The sequence below is a fragment of the Chlamydotis macqueenii genome, chromosome 2 (genome assembly GCF_036417535.1).
Source record: "Chlamydotis macqueenii isolate bChlMac1 chromosome 2, bChlMac1.mat, whole genome shotgun sequence".
Lineage (NCBI taxonomy): Eukaryota > Metazoa > Chordata > Aves > Otidiformes > Otididae > Chlamydotis > Chlamydotis macqueenii.
In genome coordinates this window covers 156,550,057-156,577,678 of record NC_141557.1, presented here as the reverse complement: position 1 = coordinate 156,577,678, position 27,622 = coordinate 156,550,057, and the positions used below count along the sequence as shown (strand labels likewise).

Below are 27,622 nucleotides of genomic sequence, written 5' to 3'. Positions count from 1 at the left end.
TGCCAATCTTGTGTCTGTCTCTGCTACCACAAAGATGATGTCCGACATGTGCTTCATATCTGTTCCATTTTACTTTGCACATTTTAGTGCACATAATACTCCAGGTTTTTTTTTTGCAGTTACGATGACCGTATCAAGCTCTTTTGCCTTTTAATTCTCAAAGCTGGAATTCACTGCACTTAACTGAATACTCTTAAACTGAGATCTTAGTCACGCTGGGATCTGGAGATGATTCAGGCCTTATGTGATCTGAACTGCGCTCTGGAGAGTAGTTTTTCTGTTCCTTCAATATAGAAGACAAATATTAACGAATTTGAGAGCTCTGGTATCTAACATTAATAAAATGCATTCTAAAAGCCTGGAAGAAGCCTGCCTCTCTCCAGTTTGTCCATACACCATCAGGCAAGCTCTCCTAGCTGCATACTGATTTTTCCTTCCTAGAACTGTATTTTTCTGCAGATACACAGAGTAGGTCTGGTACTTCACCAGATGTTTGCTCAGACTTAAAAACATGATTTAAATGCTACCGTGCTTTGCTGTTTGTGAACCGATAGTTTTTTGCAGAAGAGCAGGTTCAAAATAAATAACTAAAATGTATACAATGACAATTGGATAATTCCTCAAGAAGCACAATATAAGGACTAAAACACAAGCAGACAACCCCTGAGATTAACAAGAAGGATAGAGACTGATTCTTTTCATTTTATAGAAGTAACTTGTAGCTAGGATGAAATCTCCTGAAAGAGCCCGATCACTGTGTGGAAAATTCTCGCTTCCCTTTGAGTATCTGCTTTTGTTGACTAAACACTTTCTTGGGATCTCGTTGGTTTGGTCCATCTTCAGTGGTTACATCTGTGAGCAGATGATAGCAAGTTGGCTTTAGAAATAACTGCAGCAGTAATGAGAAAAATCTTAAGCAGGAAATATGAATGTGAAGTTTTTTGTTATGTGTTTCTCTGCTCACTACATCTCATTGAGTTTATCAATATTCCCTCTAGAGGAATATGGAGATGTAAAGTTATGTTACTAAGATTTGTGGATGACTTCTGATTTTAATTATTTGAGATACTCACTAAGGAGACCTTTTTCTGCATGGCTTCTAGAATTTATTTTTTGACAATGATTTTTTATAACAACTTCTGGCTTGAAAGTACTAACAATAAAGAACCGTGAGAATTATTAGGGAGTAATTTGTTCAATTTATTAAAAGGAGAACAAGCTTTTAGCATTAAAAGATAAATTGGTTTTCTCTGAATACATCCCAATGCTTAAGCAATTTCTTTGAGAGTGACTTAAATTAAAGGCATTTTTTGTAGAATGTCAGAACTCAGCAGAGCAGCTTTGTAGAACATGCATGCTGATATTCTTACACAGCAATTTTAAAAAGTGCTTGCAGTGTAATTTCTGTAAACTGTGGCACTCTGACATCTGCTGATTTCAGTAACACAAATGCTAGTGCTTTTTAGCTAGCAGAAATGCCAACAAATACCATTGCTTAAAAATCTGTGTGAAGCTGACCCTCTTGTAAGCTTTCGGGATTGAAGCTCTTGAACTTCATTTAATATTGCTGTTTTTCAAAGATCAGATGGATATTAGCTAATTAGTTGTGGAATTTAATTATGGCTTCTTTTTAACTTTAGCTTTCTTTTCTAGAGCTGCTTGTAGCAAAGAGGAAAAGAGGCAGACCAAAAGGGTCTACTAAGAAGTTTTGTGTAGATGAAGACGTGGGAGAAAATAACTCGGTGCCAAGTGAAGAAACTCCTCCTGGGACAGAAGAAGGTCTGGAACTGGCTGAAGTCTCACCAGGCAGCTTGGAATGCAGGAAATGCAATCGGAAGTTCTCCAACACACGTCAGCTGAGGAAACATATCTGCATTCTTGTTTTAACTGAAGGAGAGGAAGAAGGAGATGGAGGTAAGGAAATATCCAACAAAAATATATGAAGCGTGTTGTAAAGGTATTGGGGGCTGTTTTTGTCCTGAAGGGATAATTCTTCTGTGGAATACACCTGGCAAATTCAATCTTCAGCTATCTACTGATTACTGTCCCATCACAGGAAATTTTTTTCACTTCTGGCTTTACCATATGAACTGCTTCGGTACAACTTTTTGATTTCTGAGTACATAGATAAAAGCAGCATGCATATTATTATTATCCTTCAAGAAAATATAATTACGTTGAGTAACTCAGCACTTTCTGAGGAGTGGACAAGGACAATAAGGTCTATACCTAGGAATTGTTTGTCATACTTGTTTTGCTTTACCAGCTCAGAAAACACGTTCTTTAAAATTTGAGCTCTTGAATTGTTAATCAGACTCAAATTTCATTATGAAGGAAGTTTTGAGGATGACGAATGAACCTTCTAAATGTGAACAAGAAAGCCTAAAATTGAAAAGGCAAGGAAATAATGAAATTGTAAATGTACTTTTTATCCATTCCTGTAATTTCATGAGGACCTGTTCATAATTTAAAAATAAATATACTTGGACAAATGCATCAAGATTCTTAGTTTTCAAAGTTGTTGACAGTCCCTGAACTAGAGGTTTCACCCCTGCCATTGGGAAAGCTGTTAAACTCTGATTTATCTAAGTGGGTTACAAAGCTGTCTGGTTTCCAGTTTTCCGTATGTTCTATGTTAGTGAGTTTAGAGCATTATTAGATAGTTTGTGAAATAGTGGTACGTTCAATGGTTTCTTAAATCTGATGCTGCTCATTTGATTGGGTGCTGTCTTGCTCTGGGAAATGGTGAATAATAGTGCTCTATGAACCTTTTGCATAAGGTTCATAATTTAAAAACCTTCGTATTTGTGTTAAGATTGTTCTTTTCCTGTCTAAGTCTTAGTAACAGACTGACTAGACTATATGGAAGTAGCTTATGCATCTGGTCAGTCTCATCATTCTTCTCAGCACCTGCTGTCATTATTTTGAGATGGAGAACCAGAACTACAAGTGGTGTTCAGGACACAATGTATTACACCATAGCATAATTTTTTTTTATTTTTCTTTTCTCTTCTACTCTTTTCTTGATGATTCCTCAGATTATATTTTCTTTTCTGACTGCTGCTGAGTATTGAGTTTTGTTTTCAGGGAACTGTTTAAACAGACAGCCAGCTACATCTTTCCTGTGTTGTAGGAGTCGATTTAGAGCCCACTGTTTTATCGGTACAGTTTGTTTCTTTATGTGATGTTATGCATTTACTGTGTCTGTAGGTGGGAGTTTGTTCCAAACTAGCACCTGCCTGCATATATGTATTTATGCAATAGATTTTCTAAGCTTTAATTATACTCAGCAGAGATCAAGTCGGTACTTTAGGGGAGCCTGTGGAGAGCACAGGGTTAGCTGAATTGCTCGTAGGCTCCATTGACTGTGTTAACTAGAGCTCTGTCTATAATGGCAGCTTAGAAATGTATCTCCTGGGTGCCTTAATCTGGTTTAATTCCAGGTTATTCTGTCACCAGTTACTGATTACTGAGAGATCGTTCTGTAGCTTCATTGTCATCAAATGATGTTGAATCTAAATGTATCATACACAGATAGCAGTATAGCTGTCTCTGCACATAATACTGCAAGTATTACACCAAGTATTTATTTTGTATATGGGGTTTTGTATTTATCGGCTTTTTAAGTTACTTGAGCAGATATAGTTGATACCTACATTTTCTAGAGTAAACTATCCCTGAGACAAAAACTCCTTCAAATCACACATGGCTTAACAGCAGGCAGCAATCGAGTACCACACAGTAGGTCAGTCACCCTCCCTTGGGAATGGGGGAGGGAATTGGGGGAAAAAAAACCCCAAACCTCCTGGGTTGGGATAAAGACAGTTTACTAGGATAGCAAAGGAAGAAATAATTATAAATATATAATAATAATAATAACAATAAAATGGGAAAACAGTAGGAATAATAATAATTACTAATTTAAAAAAACTTGAATGATGCACAATTTCTTACCACTCAACAACCTGATGACCGATACAGCCCATCCTGAGCAGCAATAATGGGATGAAAAAAAACTGTAAACAATCTTGAAAGGATTCCTAACAGTGAGAGAAAAAAGAGCCAGCCCACCAGCCTACCTCTGCTTAAGTACTGAGCGTGACGTTTATGGCATGGAATCCTCTCTTTGGCCAGTTTGGGTCAACTGTTCTGGCTATATCCCTCCCAGCGTCCTGCATCTGCACATTAGCAAAACCTGGGAAGCCACAAAGCGTCCTTGGTCTCTTCAGCAACAACTGAAAACATCAGTGTGTTTATCAACATTCTTCACATACAAAATCCAAACTGCATGGGCTACTGAGAGAAAAATTAACCCCACCCAGCTGAAACCAAGACACACACTTATTTCAGTGTATATGAGAAAAGGAGTACTGAAACTCCTAATTTGATGAGATTTCTGCATTGCTGAAGTTCTTAGAGCTAAATGGAAAATTTTAGTGAGGGTCTCTGAATCTTCCAGGGTTACAGTGTCTTCTCTGACACTTCAGACACAGTAGTTCAGAGCAGGTAGCTAAAAAATATAATGAGCTTTGACTGTAAGTTCTTCTCCCATAGTCTTTGACCTCTTACCTAACACATACAGGTTGGTTTTTTTTTTTTTTTTTTCCCCTTCTTTTTATCCATGTCTTCCCAACTTTAAAGTACTTTAATTTTATTTCCTAACGCTTCTGGGATTTTTCTGTAGTATTTTTGTACTACTTTCTCATGTTTTTAATTTCTTGCGTAGTTTAGCACTGTATGACCATCTGATTAATAATCAACTATGTTTTCACTTTGCACTGGATCTGACTGGGATGGAGTTAATTTTCTTTGTAGCAGCTCATACACTGTGGTGTTTTAGATTTGTGACCAAAATAATGCTGATAACACACAAATGTTTTAGCTATTGCTAAAATATGGTAAACACAAAAATACTGAAAAAGGTGTACATTGATATTCTGTGTGATATTCCTTTATTGAGAGAAACATATCTTTTGAGCTGAAGTTAAAATATTAGGAAAGATTTCCAAGTAATAACATGTTTTGCCATCTTTTCTAGATCCACAAGGGAAATGTTGAAATTCTTATTGTCTGGACATTTGAAATTACAATGAATAAATCGCATAATGCAGTTCCAGCACAGTTTTACAGTGTTGGTCAGAGGAATAACTGGTGGACTTAACAGACCTCTGCTGTTAGAATCATGGAATTGTTAGGATTGGAAGGGACCTTTAAGGGTCATCTACTTCAAACTTCTTGCAAGGAGCAAGGGCATCTCCAACTAGATCAGGTTGCTCAGAGCCATGTCCAACTTGGCCTTAAATGTTTTCAGGGACGGGACATCTACCACCTCTCTGGGCAATCTGTTCCAGCATTTCACCACCCTTATTGTAAAAAAATTGTTCCTTATGTCCAGTCTGAATCTACTCTCTTTTAGTGTAAAACCATTACCCCTTGTCCTGTTGCAATGGGCAGAGAACTCATGGCAGAGTTCTGATAAGAGGCACTGACTTCACCCTGCTACATGGATTTAAAGCTGCTTTACTGCTCTAAAGCTCCACACGACAGTGAACGCGTGGAAAGCAGGCACAGCACTAGTGGTAGCACAGGAAATATAAATACTGTGTAAGGAATAGAAGAGAAAGAAGGATGCAAAGGAAGAGATGGAAAGAATAAAATAGAATATTTTAGCTGGAAGGGACTTACAATGAGCATCTGGTTGCTTTTTTCCTTATGTCCAGTCTGAATCTACCGCCCTTTATTTTGAAACCATTACCCCTTGTCCTATCACAACAGGCCCTACTGAACAGCCTCTCCCCATGTTTCCTGTTGGCCCCCTTGAGGTACTGGAAGACCGCTATAAGGTCTCCCTGGAGCCTCCTCTTCTCCAGGCTGAACAGCCCCAACTCTCTCAGCCTGTCCTCGTAGGAGAGATGCTCCAGCCCTTTTATCATCGTTGTGGCCTCCTCTGGACCCTCTCCAACTGGTCCGTGTCCTTCTTGTGTTGGGGGCTCCGGAACTGGACACAGTTTGTGCCTGGGTTTACCACCACCCACATTCAGGACCTTGCACTTGGCCTGGTTGAACTTCATGAGGTTGGCACGGGCCCACCTCTCCAGCCTGTCAAGGTCCCTCTGGATGGCATCCCTTCCCTCCAGCGTGTCGACAGCACCACACAGCTTGGTGTCATTGGCAGACTTGCTGAGGGTGCACTCAATCCCACTGTCCATGTTGCCAACAAAGATATTAAAAGGGCTGGTCTCAATACTGACCCCTGAGGAAAGCCAGTTGTCACTGGTCTCCACATGGACATTGAGCCGTTGACTCTTGGAGTGCAACCATCCAGCCAATTTTTTACTTCTGTAATCAGTGATCCACATTGACGTCTCATAGCTCAGTGTCTCACTGACAGCTCTCCCACTCTTTCAGGAGTCACTAAGCCTTTCTGGTTACTGACGACCTCTGTGCATCTAATTTAATCCTTTGGTGCGTAATGATTGCCTTCATCTTGTAGGCCATTCAGTAAAACAGCAGGAAAAAATGTGTTAATTTTTTGGACAGAATTAAAAAATGTCAATTTTACTTACAGATCTCCCATGTACATGCTTAGAAAATACATATGTATATATAAATAAACGGCTTATTTGTGTAAGATCATCACTGTGATTTCAGGAGAGCTGTGTGTACACTTATTTCTGATTTTATTTGATTAAACCAAATTGACGGTTTTGGCTGGTGACTTGGATCTGGCTCGCTGGAGGTACTGCCATCCATTCTTTTTGTCCTAAGACAAAACTAGAAGAGTTGAGATGCTTCCTGAACAACCATGTCTTCACTGTGTCTGCTGCCAGCCAGAAAGTGGAGCTACTTCAGCCCCCACTACTGGGATGAGTTTGGGGATTTTGGCTGTTGCTGGATTGGATCAATTCCCTGGTAGCTGCCTCTAAACTCACTTGTCTTGAGAGACAGACAACACGAAATTATTTTAACCACCATCCCTCTCCCACACTGCAGCATACCTGAATCTCTGGCGGATTTGAGAGAGGATTTGATGGCTGGGGAATGGGATTTGGGTGGAAGATGGATTACAGCAGTGAACAGCCCAGATTCTCTTCTCTGGAGTGAAGCATTCGTTCCCAGTGAATTAGGAGCCTGTATAATTCTTAAAGGTGGCACTTTTGGCCTTCGTTTAAAATGTCTTTGCCATCAACTGGATTCTAATTTAAATTATTTTTTTTCTGTGAGCAGTATATCAGTCTCTGCAGGAGAAGCAATTGCATGGGTTCATTTTAAATGATCAGTTTACTTTTCTTTTCCAAGCTACTCATTTGCTACTTTGAAATACCAGCATCTTTTAGTGGATAAAAAAATAATTTGAATGAACAGTAGTTTAAAAACACGTCAATTAGGGAAGTGTAGCTATGCCTGCAAAACCTACATCCAATTATGACTGCGGAGAGCGGTACCATCAATTAACAACTCAAATAGAATCATGGGGCAGATGAACAATCTGTTTCAGCAGGACTCTGAAAGCAGTGATTCAGTCAGAGGTGACAGTAGCTTTACTCATCAACATGGACGCGACCATTCCTTAAAATGTGTTAGAAGGCACAGGCATGGTGTTGTGTCTCTTGCACATTAAAATGCGCGTTACAAGCTAGGGGGGGTTGGTTTATTTGTCTGCTGAATCGAAGTGCCAGCTGACAAAGTGCTAAGCTGACTGCCTAGCAAGGGAGCTGCAACGTGAGGCAATTTATCTACATAGATATGTTCAGGGGCAAGCAAAAACCCTTACTGCTTGGAGAAACTTTGCTTAGCTATTCCAAGTTGGATATACTCCATTTTCTCCTAAACTTCTTAAAATCTCTTATGGATGTTCCTTTATAATAAAATGTCATAGTTCAGCCCCACTCAGGACCAAGCTATGCAGCCTCTCACTCACTCCCTGCACCCTCCAAGGGAACAGAGAGATAATAAAAGAAAAAAGGCTCGAGGTTTGAGATAAGGACAGGGAGAGATCCTTAAAGAGAACAAAATAACCTCCCCCACCCCTCTCTCTTTCCAGGCTTAACATTATCTCTACCACCTTCTCCCCTCAGCAGCACAGGGGGGGAAGAGGCAATGGGGGTTTTGTTGAGTTCATCACATGTTGCTTTATGCTGCTTCTTCGTCATCGGGGGAAGAACTCCTCACATTCCTCCCCTGCTTCATCGTGGGGTCCCTCCCACGGGCCACAGTCCTCCGGGAAACTGCTCCAGCGTGGGTCATCTCTTCCACGGGGTGCAGTCCCTCCAGAACAGCTGCCCCAGCACAGGCCCTCTATGGGCCACAGGCTCCTTCAGGCCTCCACCTGCTCCGGTGTGGGGTCCTCCCCGGGCTGCAGGTGGATCTCTGCTCCTCTGTGGGCCTCTATGGGCTGCAGGGGGGACAATCTGCTCCACCATGGTCATCACCATGGGCTGCAGGGGAATCTTATCAGAAACAACATTACTTCTGCCCCTCAGCACCCTCCTGACTTACTGCTGAGCATGATGTCCCATGGGATGGAATCGCCCTTTGGCTAACTTGGGTAAACTATTCCAGCAGTTGGCTAATGAGTAAACTATCCCAAGCTGTGTCCCCCAGCCACAGGTGCCACCAGCTCCAGTTCCTCTCCTAGCTCAGGTGAAAATTAACTCTATCCTAGCCAGCACCAGGACATACAATAAGAATAGTGATGGGTGAATTGTCCTAGTTGTGAGAAAGAAAACACTTACTTTGACTCTCTAATCCACAGTGGTAACAGTTAAGTAATTTTTTCCAGGAAGACAACTAAGTTACTGATGAGCTGGTCCCATATTATGGAAAGGCAGTTTGAGCCCTGTCATCAAAGCTGAAGCTCTTGTTTTTCATTTTCCTTTTGTCTCCCTCTCTCCTTTCATAATGCACGCCTTCTACTTCAGTGTTTTTTTGGTGTAGAGAGAGATCAGGAAGAAAGCAGTTGTCATTGAGAGTTAGGATTTTTTTTTTGTTTTGTTGATTTGATGGAGAGTGTTGGTTTTGGGAAGTTTTTAAAGTCTTGTTCGTGTTACCCACAGACTCTGAAATGGTTGTTTGTAGCCAAAAGTGTTGGCAAGGTGTGCAGCCCCAGCTCCTTATCAACAAATGCTTCTGGAAGGTGCTTGTTTCTTTCAGAAAGTGGAAGAATGGGGATACTGCCATCAACATGCATCAGATCAGTGAATAAATTTTAACATTTAAGTACCAGAAATTGACTTGGCCGCTCTGTAGAGAGGAAGAATTTTTTTTTCATGTGTCACGTGAGTGTTGAGAATGTACAAATATTCAGCACTAATTGAACATAAATGATCAGTAAATCAGTTAAATTTCTCTCTTGCCTGTTTTTGGCAAATGTATGTGTGAACTTTTTTTTGTGTTAACTGAATTTGCATGGCACTTAATACCTTCCTCGCATCTTTGCAGATGCTGAATGTAGTCCTGTTAGTTGCTGGATATTCTTAACTCAGATCAAGAAGGTGGAAGTTCAGATTCAGTCCTTTATTTGAAGTACTTACTGGCTTTGGGTTTTTAATAAAATATTTTCATGTAGCCATAATCTTCATATTTAGTGCTTAGCATCTGTGTACAACGTTTCTGTGTGTATGAAACAGTGACATTTTAATAAAGAAAGATTTTTATTTTGCAATTCGGTATGTTATTTTAAGATCTCTTTTTAAATAGCATTTTTGGAGTTTCTGATTTGAAAGCAGGGAGTCTGCTGTATTTATCATAACAGGTTTCTTCTTTTCTACAGCTTTCACCCTTGATCAAACTGAAGGAACTAGCAAACTTGATCAGCCCAATAGAGGCACATTAGGAGAGAAAAATGGCATAAAACGTTTGTTAGCTTGCTACTGTGGTAATAGTAGTTAGTTATTCTATTCATTATTTGAATCACTAACTAACTTAACTCTGTGGTTCATCCTTTTCTATTTTTAGTAGAATTTCAATACTCAAAAGTTAATAGAGTTACAGATTAACATGAAAAGCATGAAAAAGCAATAAAATGTTTTTTATCTCTTGGTTTCAACCATTTTATTCCCTCATTAAACTGACTAACACTTTGTAATGATTAGATAGCAGGATTCAGGAGTGTGGTGCTTAGATTCTATTCATATGCCTGCTAGGATTTCATTATATGAGCCCAAGCAAAAGGAGGAAAATTGTCCTAATCACAGTTTTCACTTCAATCTATGGTTCTGTAATTTTGTTAGCTAAAGCATGCAAAAAAATGACTTTGAGTTTTGTCCACAGGTATATCAGTTCCCCCCCCCAACTATCACTAACTCTTACCATCCACTGAACAAAAGCAGTGTAATTAACCCAATTAATTTCTGTTTTTGTCATTTACCAGTATGTGAAATAGCCTCAGGAAAACACAATTTAATAAGCAGTTTACATTCTTTGTGTATTCTGATACTTTATGAGAAGACTTTCTTCTCTTGGTTGCCTAATCCTACTATGAAATTTGTAATGATTCATTTTATTGTTGATAATAACCTAATGAAGGCTGTTTCCTAAAGGAAATGTGGAAAAAACACGTTTGTTTCCTCCCACTCCCATTCATCTCACCAAAAGAAAGCACTGCCCAGCCAGTTTCTGGTTGAAGGGGATATTTCTTTATATTCAAGTATCCCTTTGAAATATTGCTGTGAAATTTTGGTGTTAGAATTACTTGGTTTCAATATCAATCAATAATTTACGATTGTATTGAGGAGTTAAATGGGGACATGATGAGACCCTTTATACCTGTAAAGCAGCAACATTTTCCAAAATCATAGACACTTACAGAGAAAAAGGTGGTTGAGAAGAGGCATGCGTCAATGTATTTATCTAATGAAATTGGAGAAGTCTTTAGTAGGCACTGAAAAGCAGGGGACTCTCAAGGCAGAGCATAATTTTCTATCGTCTAGAAACTAGAAGCTGTGGCAAAAACATTACTGACGTGACTCCGTAGAAAGGTGGCTTGCTAACTGTGTTTGAATTCAATTCACTACGTGGTTCTAGGTATTGTAAGTATGAATTTCAGATTTACAAATTGTCCTCAAGTCATTAACAGGTGTCGGTATACACATTTCTGCTTCAGTATGCCTGAGAAATTGAAACAAATTCCTACATACCTTGTTTCCTTCTGATTTTGTGTCTAATAAAGAGCCTTTGGTTTATCCAGGTGCTAGTTACGCATGGATATGCACAAGTTTGTGCTTGTACTGTTCATTTTTTAAAGGAACAGCCAGCACTCTTTAACTCCTCGTTCCACTAAGGTGAGACCAGGGGAGACAGATTTGTTTCTATCTCAGCTGAATATTAAGAAAATATTACTGAAATTAAAACTCAGCTATTTCCATGCAGCATATCTTCCCACTGCTTTTGCTATTTGCATATGATAAACAGCTCTAGACACACTGCAGCTTTTCTGTTCCTGTTTTGTATTTATATATATTACTTCCCTATCTCAGTAGAGCAGCTACAGCACGTTATGAATATACATTGAATGACTTATTCTGGAGATTGTGTCCACTGCTTTATATTCAGAAACAAACAAAAAAAAATTATAAATTCACTAGGTTCATTTATAATTTCCTTTCTTCAGTCAGTTTTTGCTTTCCTTACTCATTACCTCTGGAATGTTCGTATGGTGCCTTAATTTACCAAGAATGTTTTCTCTGGCCTATATTTTCTACCACTTCATCTAATATAAGGAAATTTTGTTTGTATAAACTTGCAACCCTCTGGGTTTATTCTTTATGTATAAGCTCTTTTTTTTTTTTTTTTTTTTTTTTTTTAGAATTCTGATAAGGAATTGCTCATTTGAAGGAACAAATAGCTTCAAGGAACAGTTTAGCTGATTACTGATTATTCATTCCTATTTCAGATGACTGCTTAGAGTACAACTATTGTGTTGCTTTCTAGTTAAGGGGTCCAAAAGTTATCCAATTTAAGAGACTGAAGACATTCTGAACAGCAGCAGGTAGGGGATGATTTAGGAGTGCAGGTCTTCACAGTGAAGAGTTACAAGTCAGGAGTTGAACCGAAGGACTATTTTAAACCTTAATTCTTCTTGAATCTACACCGAAAAAGGAAAGTATGTTTTTAGCTATTGATTCACAGTAACAGTGGGGGAAAAAAAATCTTAATCCAGAGAGACTATTGGAGAACTTTCTGTTAAATAAGATAGATAACAAATTTAGTACTAGGAGAAATAATTCTAAAGTCATCAGAACAGTTACATATGGAACGGAGGAAAATAATTTGTTCATTAATAGTGAAATTGTAAGAAATTCCATAACATTTGTAGAATTTCCACAGAAATCCACAGTAATGTCAAGATAATTTAGAAACAGAAGTGGTTTTGGGACTCCATTTTATAAATTTTGAATTTTTATTTATTTTGTCTATTTTTTGTGTTTGTATAAGTATCACACTGGTTTTATTAAATAGAGGGAAAAAAGTTTCCTTTTAGAGACTCATGCAGCAGGTCTTGCTTTGATAACATGTGTTTCTTTATACAGTAGAATTAATTTTCTCCCAATTCTGTCATGTAGTGTTAGTGATTGTGTTAACTTTTGTACATAGTTACATTCTTTTTGGTGTTTGCTCTTTAGGTAATGATTCTGACGTTGACCTTGACAGGAAGGAAGATGAGCGAGAAAAAACTCCAAAGAGGCCCAGAGTTCAGAAAACAGAGAAGAATTCATCAACTAAGGAGACGGAACAGGTTTCAGGAGCTAAAAATCCTATTATAAGTGTGGTTTTGACAGCCCATGAAGCTATTCCAGGTAATGACGATCAGTAATTATATAATCAAATTAGTTTTTGTCCATGCTGACACTGTGTAAAATAGTCATTAGTCTTAGACCGAACTGTTTAGGCTATTTATTATCTAAAAAAATATTTAGTAGGATTTCGTTATCTTGATACAGAATCTCAGCATCTAACAGCTACATCGTTTTAGAGTTACCATCACGTTTCATTTTAGGTGTGGCAGATGCTGGACCAGGCTGTAGTTACCTACATTATCATCAGTTATGTTTAGTCTGTGAATGGTTTTAAAGAAGAAACTGAAAAAATCAGTGGTCAAGGCAAAGGGATGTATTTTTTCCCTGTCATATCGTCATTTCAGCTCTTGACTTGTGTGTATATTTATGATAAATGTGAATTTAATTATGAAAACACAAACAGCTTAGTATATATATAAAACTTAATATTTATGCATACGAAGTTTGACAGAAAATATGTGTACATATTTGAAAATCAAGTAAAGTTCCTATGTAATCATTAAAGAATTCTTCATCCATAAATTTCTGTAGTGCCTTTTCATCAAAGGTTTTTGGAATAATTTCAAACTATTTATTTTAAAACTAGACTTGTATTTACCTGTTTATATAAACCAGTCACTCACCTGACTGACAGAATCCCTTTTCAACAGCTTTGTGTATTATTTTCAGCCTTGTAGCTTTAGTGTTCTCCTTTTCATTATTGCTAACATTTCTGAATATTTGTTTTGCTTATAACTGTCGGAACAACTAGAATGTATTTATTTATTTATTGTTGTGAGTTGGAAGCTAGCTGGATTTTCTGTGTTGTTCTTTAATATCTCTTGATAATGAGATCTGTGATATGCTTGGACTTTGTTTGCTAAAATGCATTTCTAATAATCATGATGGTAGAGGAAGCTGGATAAGCTCACCGATGGATATGTTGTTTGAGAAATTCGTTGTTTGAGAAACATCACACAGGGTTTTGGACTTATGCTGGGCTGTTAAAAATTTGGTCTTGCAGTATTGTAAATACAAGGGAAGGTGGAAGAGGACCGGTGAGCACTGGAAGTGTGGAAATCTGGCTTCAGGGTGGTTTGAGGTCTGCGTGGTTTGAGGTCTGCGTCACTTGGTTTCACTAACTACAGACCCCTTTCTCTTGTGTGATGTAACCCTGGGCTCTTTCCACTGTGTCTCCCACCTCTTTTGCCTTATTCCCCCTGCATGTAGCTTCTCCTCTATCCTGATGCCCATTCCCATCTCTGCCACACATGAGGCTCCCCTCGTGTCTTCTACTCCTTCATCTGGGCGAAGGGGAACATGTGGTGGCTGGTTGAGGGGCTCATGTAGGTGTTAGTAGATGGGTTCATATAGGTGTTAGTTTATGGATTTATGCACACTTCTCACTGCTTTTGGGAAGAGCTGTATCTGGGGTTTCTTCTCTCCAGGTGCTAAATTTTACAAACCTTGTAAGAATTTTTATCTTTGAGATCTCTAAATTTCTGGCAAGGGCTAGAACAATTTACAGTCAAATGTGAACCTGCAGCTATTTTTGAAGGTCCTCTTATTTATTTGGTTGACAATTAGTAATCTTATAACCTTCAAGTTCCTAGCTAGAATATATGTAATAAAAAAGTCATTGTTGTTAAGACAGGTGTGAATTACCTTACTACTTTTCAGAATTTTGAAATTCTAGGAGATATTATGTAAGTGGCTAATTCTTTGAAGATTGAAAGGAAAGATATTTCCTTGAATACAATTACATTTTAATTTATTTTTCATTGCTTTTCCTTCTATTTTCATTAATTTCCATGGTCTAACTATATTTTAATGTCGGTAGCAATTCTTAAGCTGTTCCCTTTCCTCATTAATGCTTTAATGATCCGGAGTTTTTATAAAGATCTTTCATAGTCTTTTATTCCATTTTTCTGGAAATTCATTGTATGCTGAGGAGGTGAATTATTGCTATAGACTGCTGCTGAAGAATATAGATAGATAAAACATTTATCCCCCTTCCTCTGCTTTCTTTGTGCTACATCATCTGTAAAGTTAGGTTGAAAATAAAGTTTGGATTGAGAGCAGCCCTCAGGAGAAGGACTTGGGTGTGCTGGTGGATGAGACGCTCAACATGAGCTGGCAAAATGAGCTTCATCAAAAGAAGCATGGCCAGCAGGTTGAGGGAGGTGATTCTGCCCCTCTACTCTGCTCTGGTGAGACCCCACCTGGAGTACTGCATCCAACTCTGGAGACCCCAACTCAACATGGACCTGTTGGAGCAAGTCCACAGGAGGACCATGAAGATGATCAGAGGGCTGGAGCACCTCTCCTGTGAGGACAGGCTGAGAGAGTTGGGAGGCTCTGGAGAGACCTTATAGCAGCCTTCCAGTACTTAAGGAAGGCCTACAGGAAAGACTGGGAGAGACTGTTTAGCAGGGAGTGTAGTGATAGGATGAGAGGTAATGGTTTTAAACTGGAAGAGGGTAGGTTTAGATTAGACATAAGGAAGAAATTCTTTACTGTGAAGTTGATGAGGCACTGGAACAGGTTGCTCAAAGAAGCTGTGGAAGCCCCATCCTGGAAGTGTTCAAGGCCAGGCTGGACACGGCTTTGAGTGCCCTGGTCTTGTGCCTCTACTTCTTGAACGGAGTTGGAACTAGATTATCTTTAAGGTCCCTTCCGACTCAAACCATTCTATGATCCTATAACTGAAGGGACCCAAAGATCCTGAGGAGGGGGAGTGCTGTATTCATGAACATGCGTGCCTTGTCTCAGATGAAATGGAGTACAATTTTTCGTAAGCACCACAATTAAGAATGAGAATGAATAACTATGGTTACATGCACATCTAAAAATACCTTGTTTTGAGTGGCAGATACTTCTCTTTGTACTTTATTTTTAAGAAGCAGTGAATAAACTCGACAAATAATCAAACTTCTGGTTTTTTAATGTATTTTATTTTCCATGTTTAAATTTTGTATTATTACCAAGGCTTCTAAAACCAATTTATTATTCATGCTCAATTAGTTTGATTCAGGAGAGATTCTGCTTTGAACATTTAAATAGTTGTTTTATGTGAGTCCTGTAATATTTTAAAGACTCAGCTTGTTACTGACTTATTTTGACTGATGACAGTTTTTTCCATTAAACTGATAACAGTCTTTTCTCTTGAAGAAGACTTCTTTTTTTGTAGCTCATGGGATGATGGTTGGGGGTTTATGACACATCTGAATGGATTTAATATCAGACTATTCCCAAGGCAGCTTTCTTGCTTGTCTCTTATTTCCCAGTTCACTGTGCTGAACTGATTCTAAAAAGTGGCAAAGTCAATACACATACATGTGCACATGCACATACTCATTTTCTCTGTCAGATTTTTTTTTCTACCAGTTTTGCTTACTGAACTGTCTGACATGCCGGCCGTACAAGTTTGGAAATTTGGAAAGTGGTGAGAAAATGAGTCTTTCAGGGGAAAGGAGGAGAACTGAGGATTCCCATTTTCAAAGCAGCTGAGCGGGTTCAGTCATTAAGCCCAGTAGGTATGGACTGCTGTCCTCCCACCCCCTGCCACAAATTCCTGACCTTTGGAGCATTGTGCATGTTTATGCAGTTGTGTGGTAAAACACAGTGGAAAACTAATTGCATATTTTCAGAAGGAGACATACGGCCAGATCTGTTCTCTGATCCTCTTCATAAACTGCTGTGCTGGCGCTTTTAAGGCATCACAAACATGTAGTTGAGTAGAGGGCTAGAGCAAAGGGGCTAATCTTATGTTCATTTAAAGCAAATGTGGAATTAAGCAAGATTAGGAAAATTAAAGCTTTCCTTTCTGAATGTGAGCAGGTATCTGTAATACCATGGAGTTACAGCTTGATTTAGCTCAGCGAATCCAGTGTCCAGCTCTGTTGAAAGAGTTAGTGGTCTTCATCCCAGTGTACACAGGTCTGTGTTTCTGTTTCTTTATTGGAATTAAAATGTGTTTAACCTCATGATGAGCTAAACTATAAAAAGATCAAAAGGTTCCTTTGTGGTTTTTTTTTCAGCTTTATTTTGAGAGTGAGGGGTAGGTTTGCATGGGGAACATTGCGAGTTGTGGGTAGGGTTAATTTCTGTTGGTTCCACTTTCAGAACTGTCTTGCCAGGGGTCATATGCATTTAGAGCACATTTTGTAGGATACTGTAGAAGCTGAAAAAAATACATTCCTTCAAAAAGAGATTTGAAGAAACAAATATGCCCTTCATAGCCATAGCAAATTGTTTTGCCTGTGCAGACCAGGGTAACTACCTTATGGAGGTTTTTTTTTAACTCAAACTTAAGATATGGCACTTCTTTTTTTAAAAAAAAAAGTTAATCTAGTCAAATTAGTTGTCTTTAAAGGCGGCTTGCGGCTTCTCTGTAGGAAAGAAATAAATAATACATTTATTATGAAAAGCCTCCCGGATTCTGACGGCCATGGAGCTGGTGGTTGCATCTCGATCATCAAATTTACTATATATCTATTAATTTGTCTAAATGCCTTCTTGAATGCATTTATATTTTCAATTTCTGTGACATTGTGCAGTAATTATTCTGTAATTTAATTACACACAGAGTGAAAGTGTACATTGTTTTTGTTTTAAGCCTGCAGACTGCTTATTTCTTCAAACTGTTCTTTGTTCGTGTTTTATGAATTAGAGAATAATTACTCACACTTTTTTCCACAGTATTGCTAATTTTAGAGGTCTTTCTGATATTCCTCTTCCAGGTTGAAGGTCTTTGAGATATGTATCCCTTTTACAAACAAAATACTTCTGATTTTGTCTTTGTTACTGTTTTCCAGTTCTTCTCTATCCTTTTGTTATCCGTACTTGAAGTTGTAGGAGGTTCATGGAATTTAGTTCAATTTTAGTAGGGATTTGGTTGATGATGTCTTCTGTTTTATTTCTGATCCATTCCTAATCATTCCTTCCATCATGGTTACCTTTTAGACTGTTGGTAAGTTTTGGAGAGCTCTGTAGTGAAGGGCAAGCTACTTCTCTAACGGACAGACTGTAGGAGATTAGAGGCCATCACTAAGTTTGAGCCAGAGATAAGACATGCTGGTAATGCTTATCTGTAGAAGTTGCTGTCAGAATGTCGTAAGGAACTCAAATCTTATTACTCTGAAAGAAGATTTTCTTAGAACAGATGATATTGACTGAAAAGAGGAAAGCAAAAGGGGTAAATAAAGTCTAGTAAAGGTCTGTTCTGTGTTTAAAATAGAGATATAATAGTGCTGAAGGAAGGATTTTTTTTGAAAGAAATGATCAGTACAGTTAACCTCTTTTCTCCCCTGCTATTTGTGTACTCTGAGTTCTTGAAATGATTATCAAAGGACCAGTTAGGAAAACTTTATCCTCCTTATTGGCATATGATACTTTTAATGGAAAACCTTGTATCTGTTTGCCTTGTTCTTACACTTTTCCCTAACCTGTGGCTGCTTTTAGAAACACTAATCTTGAGGTCATTCTCTTGGGATGTACGACACATGGGCTCACTAGCTGCTAGGTTGGGTAGAGCTAGAAAATTAGTTTCTCACTTTCTGGACATATGCTTTAGTCATTAGTTTACGATACAGCAGTGACTGCTGTGGCTACTGGTCCATTAGTAGCCCGTATGTAGGCAGCATCCCAAGTGAATAGAGGCATCTCATGTTTCCTAAGACTTCTGTACCTTCTGAGGGTAGGAAGTAACTGCCAAACATGAGGGGATGTGATTACCTACTGTGAGCCAGTACTCTGTCAGTATGTTTGAAGAATTGGATCTCCTGATGTAGGTTTTTAGAGGTATTTGCCTCTCTGTTGACTGCATGGGGAATGCAGGCAGTAGCGCTAGGATGACCTGGAGCGTTTTATCCACTTCAGGTGTGCAAAATACGAGTGAGTTAGTACTTATCTAGTTGACCTAATTTAAATGATTAAAATTTCATACTGGTAACATGAAAGTCTATTAAACAGTTCAACAGTCTTTTCAGGAAGTGCTTAGACATCCTGAAAGGCAGAAGGGCACGGAGAAGGTTTAGTGCAGAGCGTTTAATGAAGACCTTTGTCTCACATTCAGGAAATGGAAGGCCTGAAAGAGGTAGCCATGCATATAGAGCAGTTCAAGATCTACTGTCTTTTAACAGAGTCATTCTAAATACAGAATAATTTGCTTCTATTTTAAAAATATTGAAGTATGGGAACACTGATCTGCTGCCTAATATCTTTTTTATCATCTTTATACTGAATCCACGTCTCCTGGACTTAATAGCAAGCTCCTGTCTCACTGGGCTACTACAGTGCAATTTGGGAGACGCAATCTTGCTGGACAAGTATTTGTGGGTGAGAGAGTGACGGGAAGAATGGAAATTATAATGTTCTGGTAACATTTAGGTTGAAAACATGGAAGATTAGTTCTGATCAATTGGCAAAATCTTTAGTACAGAACTGAAAGCATTATTAAAAAACAGTAGTCAAAAGCCATTTTTCAGTCCAACGAGTTCAGTGGCGTTCTGGTTTTGTTAGTGAGGGGGGGCCTAAGGTGGTACCCCGACAATGAAGTAGCAGCGTAAAACAACGCGTGATGAACTGACCGCGACCCCCATTCCCTTTCCCCCCGCCCCGTGCCGCTCGGGAGGGGAAGGTGGTAGAGATAATGTTAAGCCCAGGAAGAGGGAGGGGTGGGGGAGGTTATCTTGTTCCCTGTCTCATTCTCCTGCTAGTTTTAGAAATAAATGAATAGTTTTCCCCAAGTCGAGTCTGTTTTGCCCGTGACGGTAACTTTAAGGATTTCTCCCCGTCCTTATCTCAAACCTTGAGCCGTTTCTCTTATATCATCTCCCCCTATTCTCTCGGAGGGTGGGGGGAGCGAGAGAGAGACTGCGTAGTCTGGTCCCGATCGGGGGCTGAACTACGACGAGTGGCTATTCCAGTCTGCTCATTCTGTTTATTTACAGAGTTGGCTGGTGTCCCATCTGATACAAAAACCTTCAATAGCCTTACATACTCCCAAATGGCTTCTTCTCTAAGTACGTCCATTTCCCACTTTAAATCACTCTGAAGGACCCACAGGATCTTAATCTTTCTCCCTTCTCTTGTGCACAGCACTGCTTTCCTCAACTTAATGTCCCTAAGTCTTTTACACATGTAGGGTAACCCCTACTTGTTACTGATTTTTCCCATTGTGGTGGTTTGACCCTGACTGGGTGCCAGGTGCCCACTAAAGCCGTTCTGCCACTCCCATCCTCAGCCAGACAGGGGAATAAAAATATAACAAAAGGCTCATGGGTTGAGATAAGGACAGGGAGAGATCATTCAGCAGTTAGCATCATGGGCAAAAGAGACTCAACTTGGGGAAATCTAATTAAATTTATTAATAATCAAACCAGAGTAGAATACCGAGGGATAAAACCAAATCTTAAGGACACTTTCCCTCCACCCCCTTCCTTTAACTTTTCTCACAAATTCTCTACCTCCTCCCCTCCGGCAGCACAGGGGGAGGAGGAATGGGGGTTGTGGTCAGTTCATCACACGTTGTTTCTGCTGCTCCTTCCTCCTCAGGAGGAAGACTCCTCACACTCTTCCACTGCTCCAGTGTGGGGTCCCTCCCATGGCAGACAGTTCTCCATGAACTTCTCCAGCGTGAGTCCTTCCCACGGGCTGCAGTTCTTCACAAACTGCACATGTCCCTTCCAGGAGGTGCAGTTCTTCAGGAACAGACTGCTCCAGCCTGGGTCCCCCATGGGGTCACAAGTGCTGCCAGCAAACCTGCTCCAGTGTAGGCTCCTCCCTCCATGAAGTCAGGTCCTGCCAGGAGCCTCCTCTGGTGTGGGCTCCCCACAGGGTCACAGCCTCCTTCAGGCATCTGCCTGCTTTGGTGTGGGATCCTCCATGTGCTGCAGGTGGACCTCTACTTCGCCATGGGCTTCACCACAGGCTGCAGGGGAATCTCTGCTCCAGTGCCTGGAGCACCTCCTCCCCTCCTTCTTCACTGACCTTGGTGTCTGCAGAGCTGCTTCTCTCTTCAGCTACAGTTTCTCTTGTGCAGTTTTTCTCCCCTTCGTAGAATCTTAGAATGGTTTGGGTTTGAAAGGACCTTAAAGGTCATCTGGTTGCAACCCCACCTGCTATGGACAGGGACACCTTACACTATACCAGGGCACTCAAAGCCCCATCCAACCCAGGCTTGAACACTTCCAGGGATGGGACATGTGTAAGCTCTTTGGGCAACCTATTCCAGTGCCTCACCACCCTCATAGGAAAGAATTTCTTCCTTCTTCTAGTTTAAAGCCATTACTCTTTGTCCTATGACTATATGCCCTTGCCAAAAGTCCCTCTCAATCTTTCCTGTAGGCCCCCTTTAGATACTGAAAGGCTGCTATCAGGTCTCCCTGGAGCCTTCTCTTCTCCAGACTGAACAGCCCCAACTCTCTCAGCCTGTCTTCATGGGAGAGGTTCTCCCGCCCTCTTCGTGGCCCTCCTCTGGACTCGCTCCAACAGGTCCATGTCCTTCTTATGTTGGGGGCTCCAGAGCTGGATGCAGGTGGGGTCTCATGAGAGTGGATTAGAGAGGCAGAATCACCTCCCTTGACCTGCTGGCCACACTTCTTTTGATGCAGCCCAGGATGTGGTTGGCCTTCTGGGCTGCAAGTGCACATTGCTGGCCCATGTTGAGCTTCTCATTAACCAGCTCCCCTCAAGTCCTTCTCCTCAGCGCTGCTTTCAATCCAGTGTATCATAGAACAATCTTTAATTACAGATCCTGCAGTATTTTTTTCTTAGGATGGATGGGTATTCATCTGTTACTACATTTTCAATATCTTGTTTTCTTATTGTTACTCATTATATGGTCCTTCTTTTGCTATTCATTTCTCAATACCAGACCAGAAAGCAAAATTTATTTATTTTTCAAAGATTTTTGTATAGTACTTGTTAATAGAATATGAATATGTCACAAATGTATATAAAATTATCGTATTTATATATGTGATGAAATACATAAATATACAAATATATACAAATTCAGCTTCTGAAGATGATAGCATTCCTATTGAGCATGTGGATTGATGAGATACAGACAGGCAAAGATGTTAAAAAGGAGAGGATCAATCAATAATGGGTGCTTCGTCTGATATACATGAGATTTTGAGGGGTTTTTTTTTTCAGTGTAAAATAATATTTATATGGATTTTCACTGCCACCAATGCTAATTATGAATGTCCGGCATTAAGTTTTTTCTGCCACCATTCAGAAAATAAAGAGCACGCCACTAAATAGTCTCAACTCAGTCGCATCTCAAAATATGCTTATTTTTGTCTCAACTAACTGTAAAGCTTTGAGGGATAGAATCTGATCTTCCTGCATTCATTAGGGCCTCTCTACTCCTGCTTCTAATAGAGACCGAGAAGTGCACGTGGAACATACTCTTATTCTGAGGGGATGGTGGCATGCTCCAAAAAATAAGCAGTAAAAAATCTGTTTAAGAAAATATGTGCAGTCTTTTAAATACAGACTAAACAGTGTCTTTTCCCCAGCTTTAGTTGTGGAACTGATTAAACAGCTTGGCTGAAGTTTTCAAAGGATGTAGTATGAGGCAGAAACAGAAAAAATAAAATTTCATTCCAACAAGTTACAGTTTTTTAAAGATGGAAATATTTGGATATAGGATCTCATAATAGCAGGCATCAAGCACCGTGAATAACCCTCATGAACAGCAGTTCTGGCTTGTTAATTAAGCAGATCGGTTGTGTGAGTACGGATGGCTTCTGGAAGTGTATCCATCGTTTTATGCTCAGAAACTAAAATAGTTCAGCTGATGGTTACAGAGTTTAATGTTTTGTTTACACTTGTGTATTATAGACAGTGCGTGATTTAATACGGCATTTGTAATGATCATTTTTTGTTCTTGCTTTTAGGAGCCACAAAAATTGTTCCCGTTGAGGCTGCTCCCCAAGAAAGTGAACCCACAACTCCAGAGGCAACAGCTCAAGATCCATCACAACGAAGAGGGTATCAAGAATATTCCATTCAGCAAACCCCATATGAACAGGCAATGAAATCCAGCAGGTAATTTTGAAGTACTTATATTTGTGTTCATGGAAAATATGAAAATTTGTTTTCTGAGCCTTTTAAATAAAGGAACAGCTGAAAGTAATCTGTACATAAGTTGTAGAATTTAAAAAGCCTGTGGAGAATACCTTTTTAAAATAAATTAAACATTTCTGTCCATTATGAGTATCTAAGGAAATTTTGACTTACTATGTCACCAAGTTTCAATATTGTAAATAAAACTGGTTTGGCTTCTTTTCAGATTGGGTCCAACTCAACTGAAGATTTTTACATGTGAATACTGTAACAAGGTGTTCAAATTTAAACATTCCCTCCAAGCACATTTGAGGATTCATACAAATGAAAAACCTTACAAGTGTTCATACTGCAGTTATGCCAGTGCAATCAAAGCCAACCTTAATGTTCACATGCGGAAACATACCGGGGAGAAGTTTAGCTGTGATTATTGTACTTTCACTTGTCTCAGCAAAGGCCATCTCAAAGTCCATATTGAAAGAGTTCATAAGAAAATTAAGCAGCATTGCCGCTTCTGCAAAAAGAAATACTCAGATGTTAAAAATTTGATCAAGCATATCAAGGAAACACACGACCTTCAAGATAAAAAGGTGAAGGATGTTTTTGATGAACTTCGCTTGATGACACGAGAGGGCAAAAGACAACTTCTTTATGACTGCCATATTTGTGAACGCAAATTCAAAAATGAACTCGATCGAGACCGTCACATGCTTGTTCATGGTGATGAAAGGCCCTTTGCTTGTGAGCTCTGTGGTCATGGAGCCACTAAATACCAAGCCCTTGAGCTTCATGTTCGAAAGCACCCATTTGTATATGTGTGTTCTGTGTGCCTGAAGAAATTTGTCAGTTGTGGAAGACTCCGTGCTCACATCAAAGATGTGCATGCAGACTTGCAGGAGAGCTCTGTTTTTAACAGTTCTATCAATCAAAGTTTCTGCCTGCTTGAGCCAGGAGGTGATATCCAGCCAGAAGCCCTTGGTGAACAGTTAGCACGAAGTGCAGATGACTTGACTGTCATGAGTACTGATGCTATTAACGCACCACAACCATCTGCTTGTAAAGGTGAATCAACAACCACAGATACAAACCATAATAGTCAACATAATGGTGACTTAAATATAGATACGATCCCTTCCTTAGGATTTGAAAATCCTGTGGTGGAGAGTGTAACAGAGACACTGTGTCAGACAACAGACGTAGCAGTCCCAAGCATTCAGTCCTGTGTAGCATCAGATTGCTTTCTGCTGAAAAATGGTCCTGATGAGTCAGAAGTTCCTCCTGTCAATGAAGAGGAAGTTAATCACTGCAGTTCTGTTAATGAGCGGGATGAAGAAATTAGTCTTTTGCTGTCTGAAGACAAAGGTTTAAATCTGAGTCAAAACAATGGAAAGACTGAGAACCTTTCAGTCACAGAAGAGAAAAATCAATCTGTTCCTTCTAGTGAATCAGAAACAAACAATCCACCAAGTCAAAATTCAACAGAAACCACAAACCCTTCGCCAGCACGAGAGGCTAATGCAGCCGTCGGTCCACAGGCAGCCTCTTCTAACGCGGTTACATCAGACAGTCAGAGCGGAGCTGTTGCCTTTATGCAGATCTTGGATAGCTTGCAGAAGAGACAAATGAACACGGAGCTGTGTGAGAGGATAAGGAAAGTTTATGGAGACTTGGAATGTGAATATTGTGGTAAGGAGCAGTAGAATATTTTTTGTTGGTTTATTTTTTTTTTTAATGTTATGTAGTGGACCGACTTTTCCTGCTCGATTGGTATAGTTCTTGACATACTTGTATATCTTTGTAGCAGTATTAATTTTGTAATTCAGTATGCATTCAGGGGTCCAGCAAGATTTACTTTAGACTGTATAATACTGTGAAATGACTCAAATCCCCTAAAAAAAACCCCACTGATGGAATATAGCAAAGCAATGCTAGGTTCAATTTTCTATTGGTGTGAAAATTGATAGAATGAAATTATTTCTGTCCTTCTGCCTCTCCCCACCTCATAACTTTCACTGGGGGCAAGCACAGCAGTTTAGGCATGTGATCAGCATTAGTCGGGTCATGCTTTAATGCTTAAGCTTCTTCATCAGCTTAGTATAAAATTCAGAGTCTGTTTCATATAGTATGAGAGGATGTATGATAATATACATTCTGTACAATAGATTCGTATACTGGCATATTTTTGTTACTTGTTTTGAACCAGTTTTTTGAGGTGAAATTTTTGTTACACAGTATCAGATAAAGACTGTTCTGATTTTAATTGTTTTTTGAGTTTATCAAAGTGGGAGGAACATACCATTCCCTTTTATTCTAACTGACAATTTTTGTGTTTATGTAACTGGTAAGGAAACAAAAGGGAAAGGAATCAAAGTTTGAAAAAAGAAATTTTTGAAACACCATAACATTGTATGTTAGATGAACTGCTACGCACTTTGTGGTGCTATTAAGTCAGAAAAGCTTTTAGGAAGAAGTAACACAAAAGGAAAAAACATTTTGACAATCTTTTTTTAGTGTACAGTTGCATTCAGATTCTTTGTGTAGGAAAACAGATTTAAAAGACTTTCTCATTAGGAAAAATATCATTAATATGTATTAAAGTTGCTCTTGTTAGGCTGTTTCAGGACACGTAACACAATCTTTTTAGAAAAAAGTGGTTTTTGTAAACATATTTTCAGTAGTGAAGGGTCTTTCGTACAAGTTTTTGTTAAAGACAAAAGGGACAGGATTCAAACAGTGTGTTTTGCCCTAAAAGAAATTTGGATATATATTGAAATTTTCACTAACAATTGTTTAGAAATTACTTTCTTCGTGTCTAATTTTATTTTCAGGCAAGTTGTTTTGGTACCAAGTGCATTATGACATGCATGTTCGTACGCATACTCGAGAACATTTATATTACTGCTCCCAGTGCAATTATTCTTCCATCACCAAAAACTGCCTTAAGCGTCACGTCATTCAGAAACACAGTAATATTTTGCTGAAATGTCCCACAGAACATTGTGACTACTCTACTCCAGATAAATACAAGCTCCAGGCACATCTTAAAGTTCACACAGAACTGGTGAGTAACAAACAAAATGGTATATTTGTCTAAATTCAGTGTCATCGTCTTAATATTTGGAATCATGTGGCGGTATTTGAAGACATAGGTAAGAGTTCTTACCCGAGTGCTCCCTGCATAGATCTGTATAGGGGATAGATGAGCTACAGCAGCTGGATATTCAGTCACTTTTGTAGTAGTTTCCAGTACAGTATGTCTGTATCCCTTTTCTCCCTTCAGTTTTCCTGGTGTTCTCAGATTCTTTACATCTTGAGAGAGTAACATGGAGTCTGGTACTGTTGTTACTTTACTTGGAGCTGAATTCCCTTGCTTCATAAATAGATGATTCTGGTAAAATAAAAATTTGTTCCTGTCTTAATTACTATAGACAGACAAAAGCTAAGTTGTTGATAATAATTTTTTTTTTTCCCAATAGTTCTGTCTAGCTGCAGCCAATCTCTTTGAACATCTACCATTTTTTGTTGTGGTTACAAAAATGAAGAGATCTCATTGTAAAGGCTCCTGTCTTATTCACTAAGGCTTCCAGCTCTCAATGCCATTGTGTTAAAAAAAGATGTGGTCTACTTCTTCAAATGCCTTGTTGCATATTTTCTTTGAGACTCTGCAAAGGGCTGCATCCCTGACTGGAAGCCCTCTTTGTGCAAGATACTGCTTTATGATCTTACTCTGATCCAACATTTTCACATGAATAATCTTTTGAGAAAAAAATGTTTTCTACGTCAACTCTGCTTGCATTTGCTTCAAAAGTATTTTTAAAACGTGTGTTGTTCAGAATAAGAAATATTTTAAAAGTAATTCAAAGGAATTAGAATTTTATTCTTCATTGTTGGTTTTTTAGAAGTGAAATAATTTACATACTTTTCTTGCAAGATTAAAAAAACAATTAGTTTGTTTACATCAATGTTGCCTAGCTTTTTCTTCTTGCTGTTTTATTGTTTTGCATGAGTGGCCCAAATAGGTTAAGGTATTGTAAGAAAGAAAAAGCCTGCATGCCATGGATTTCTCCTACCACTTGTCAGGATATTTTCCATTTGCAAAGTATCATTGATCTGGGAAATTCTAGACTTTGAGTATTCCCAAAAAGGTTATAATGTGCATACAGTCACACACTGTATGAACACAGAGAAGTTCCCTCCTGTTCCAAATTGACCTCTAGAAAAGTGTCTTTGGCAAGTACTTGCTCTCCCAGAATAATAAATTTATTCCACGTTTGACTGTGGTCTTTCCTGCAGGCCATCTGGAGTGCATAGGTGGAGCATATTACCTCATATGATTTTATATGAAGATACTGGTATTGAATGAAGTACAGTTTAGTATTCCATAAAATGTTTGGCAAGCGTGCTATTTGCAATTAAACTTTCTTGACTGATAATGCCAGAAAATTGTCATGAACTGTGTCCTTGCAGTTTGAGTTTTTAATAATCTATGTAGTAAAATACTTCCAAAAGGTAATTTACACTTCTCCTGAATTTATATTTATTCGTATTCCAGCAGAGGAGATGTCGTAGTTTAGCCCAGACGGCCGCCCGTTGGGAGGCCAGAGGGCGAGGCCTGCAAGGCCCACAAGGCTCGCACCTCCCGTTCTCTGCCCCCACTCAGTTTCTTCACATCTTCACTTTTTTTTTTTTCTGTTTTTCACCTTCTTAAATACGTTATCACAGAGGCGTTATCACGGAATATTCTGCTACCAAATGGCTTGGCCCTG

General features: G+C 39.1%; 1 protein-coding gene across 6 annotated transcripts in view; it reads left to right on the top strand.

Moving 5' to 3' along the window:
• The window catches only part of ZFAT (zinc finger and AT-hook domain containing), a 90,681-nt gene that overhangs the window by 21,759 nt on the left and 41,300 nt on the right, over positions 1–27,622 (top strand). For all 6 annotated transcript variants that reach the window (XR_015257745.1, XM_086741303.1, XM_086741302.1 and 3 more), the window contains 5 exons: positions 1,654–1,914; positions 12,624–12,797; positions 22,688–22,838; positions 23,083–24,542; positions 25,685–25,917. Coding sequence is in view for 5 of the 6 variants with exons in the window: in XM_086741303.1 (XP_086597429.1) it covers positions 1,654–1,914; positions 12,624–12,797; positions 22,688–22,838; positions 23,083–24,542; positions 25,685–25,917 (2,279 nt within the window). In the remaining variant the exon portion in view is untranslated. The remainder of the gene's footprint in view (positions 1–1,653; positions 1,915–12,623; positions 12,798–22,687; positions 22,839–23,082; positions 24,543–25,684; positions 25,918–27,622) is intronic.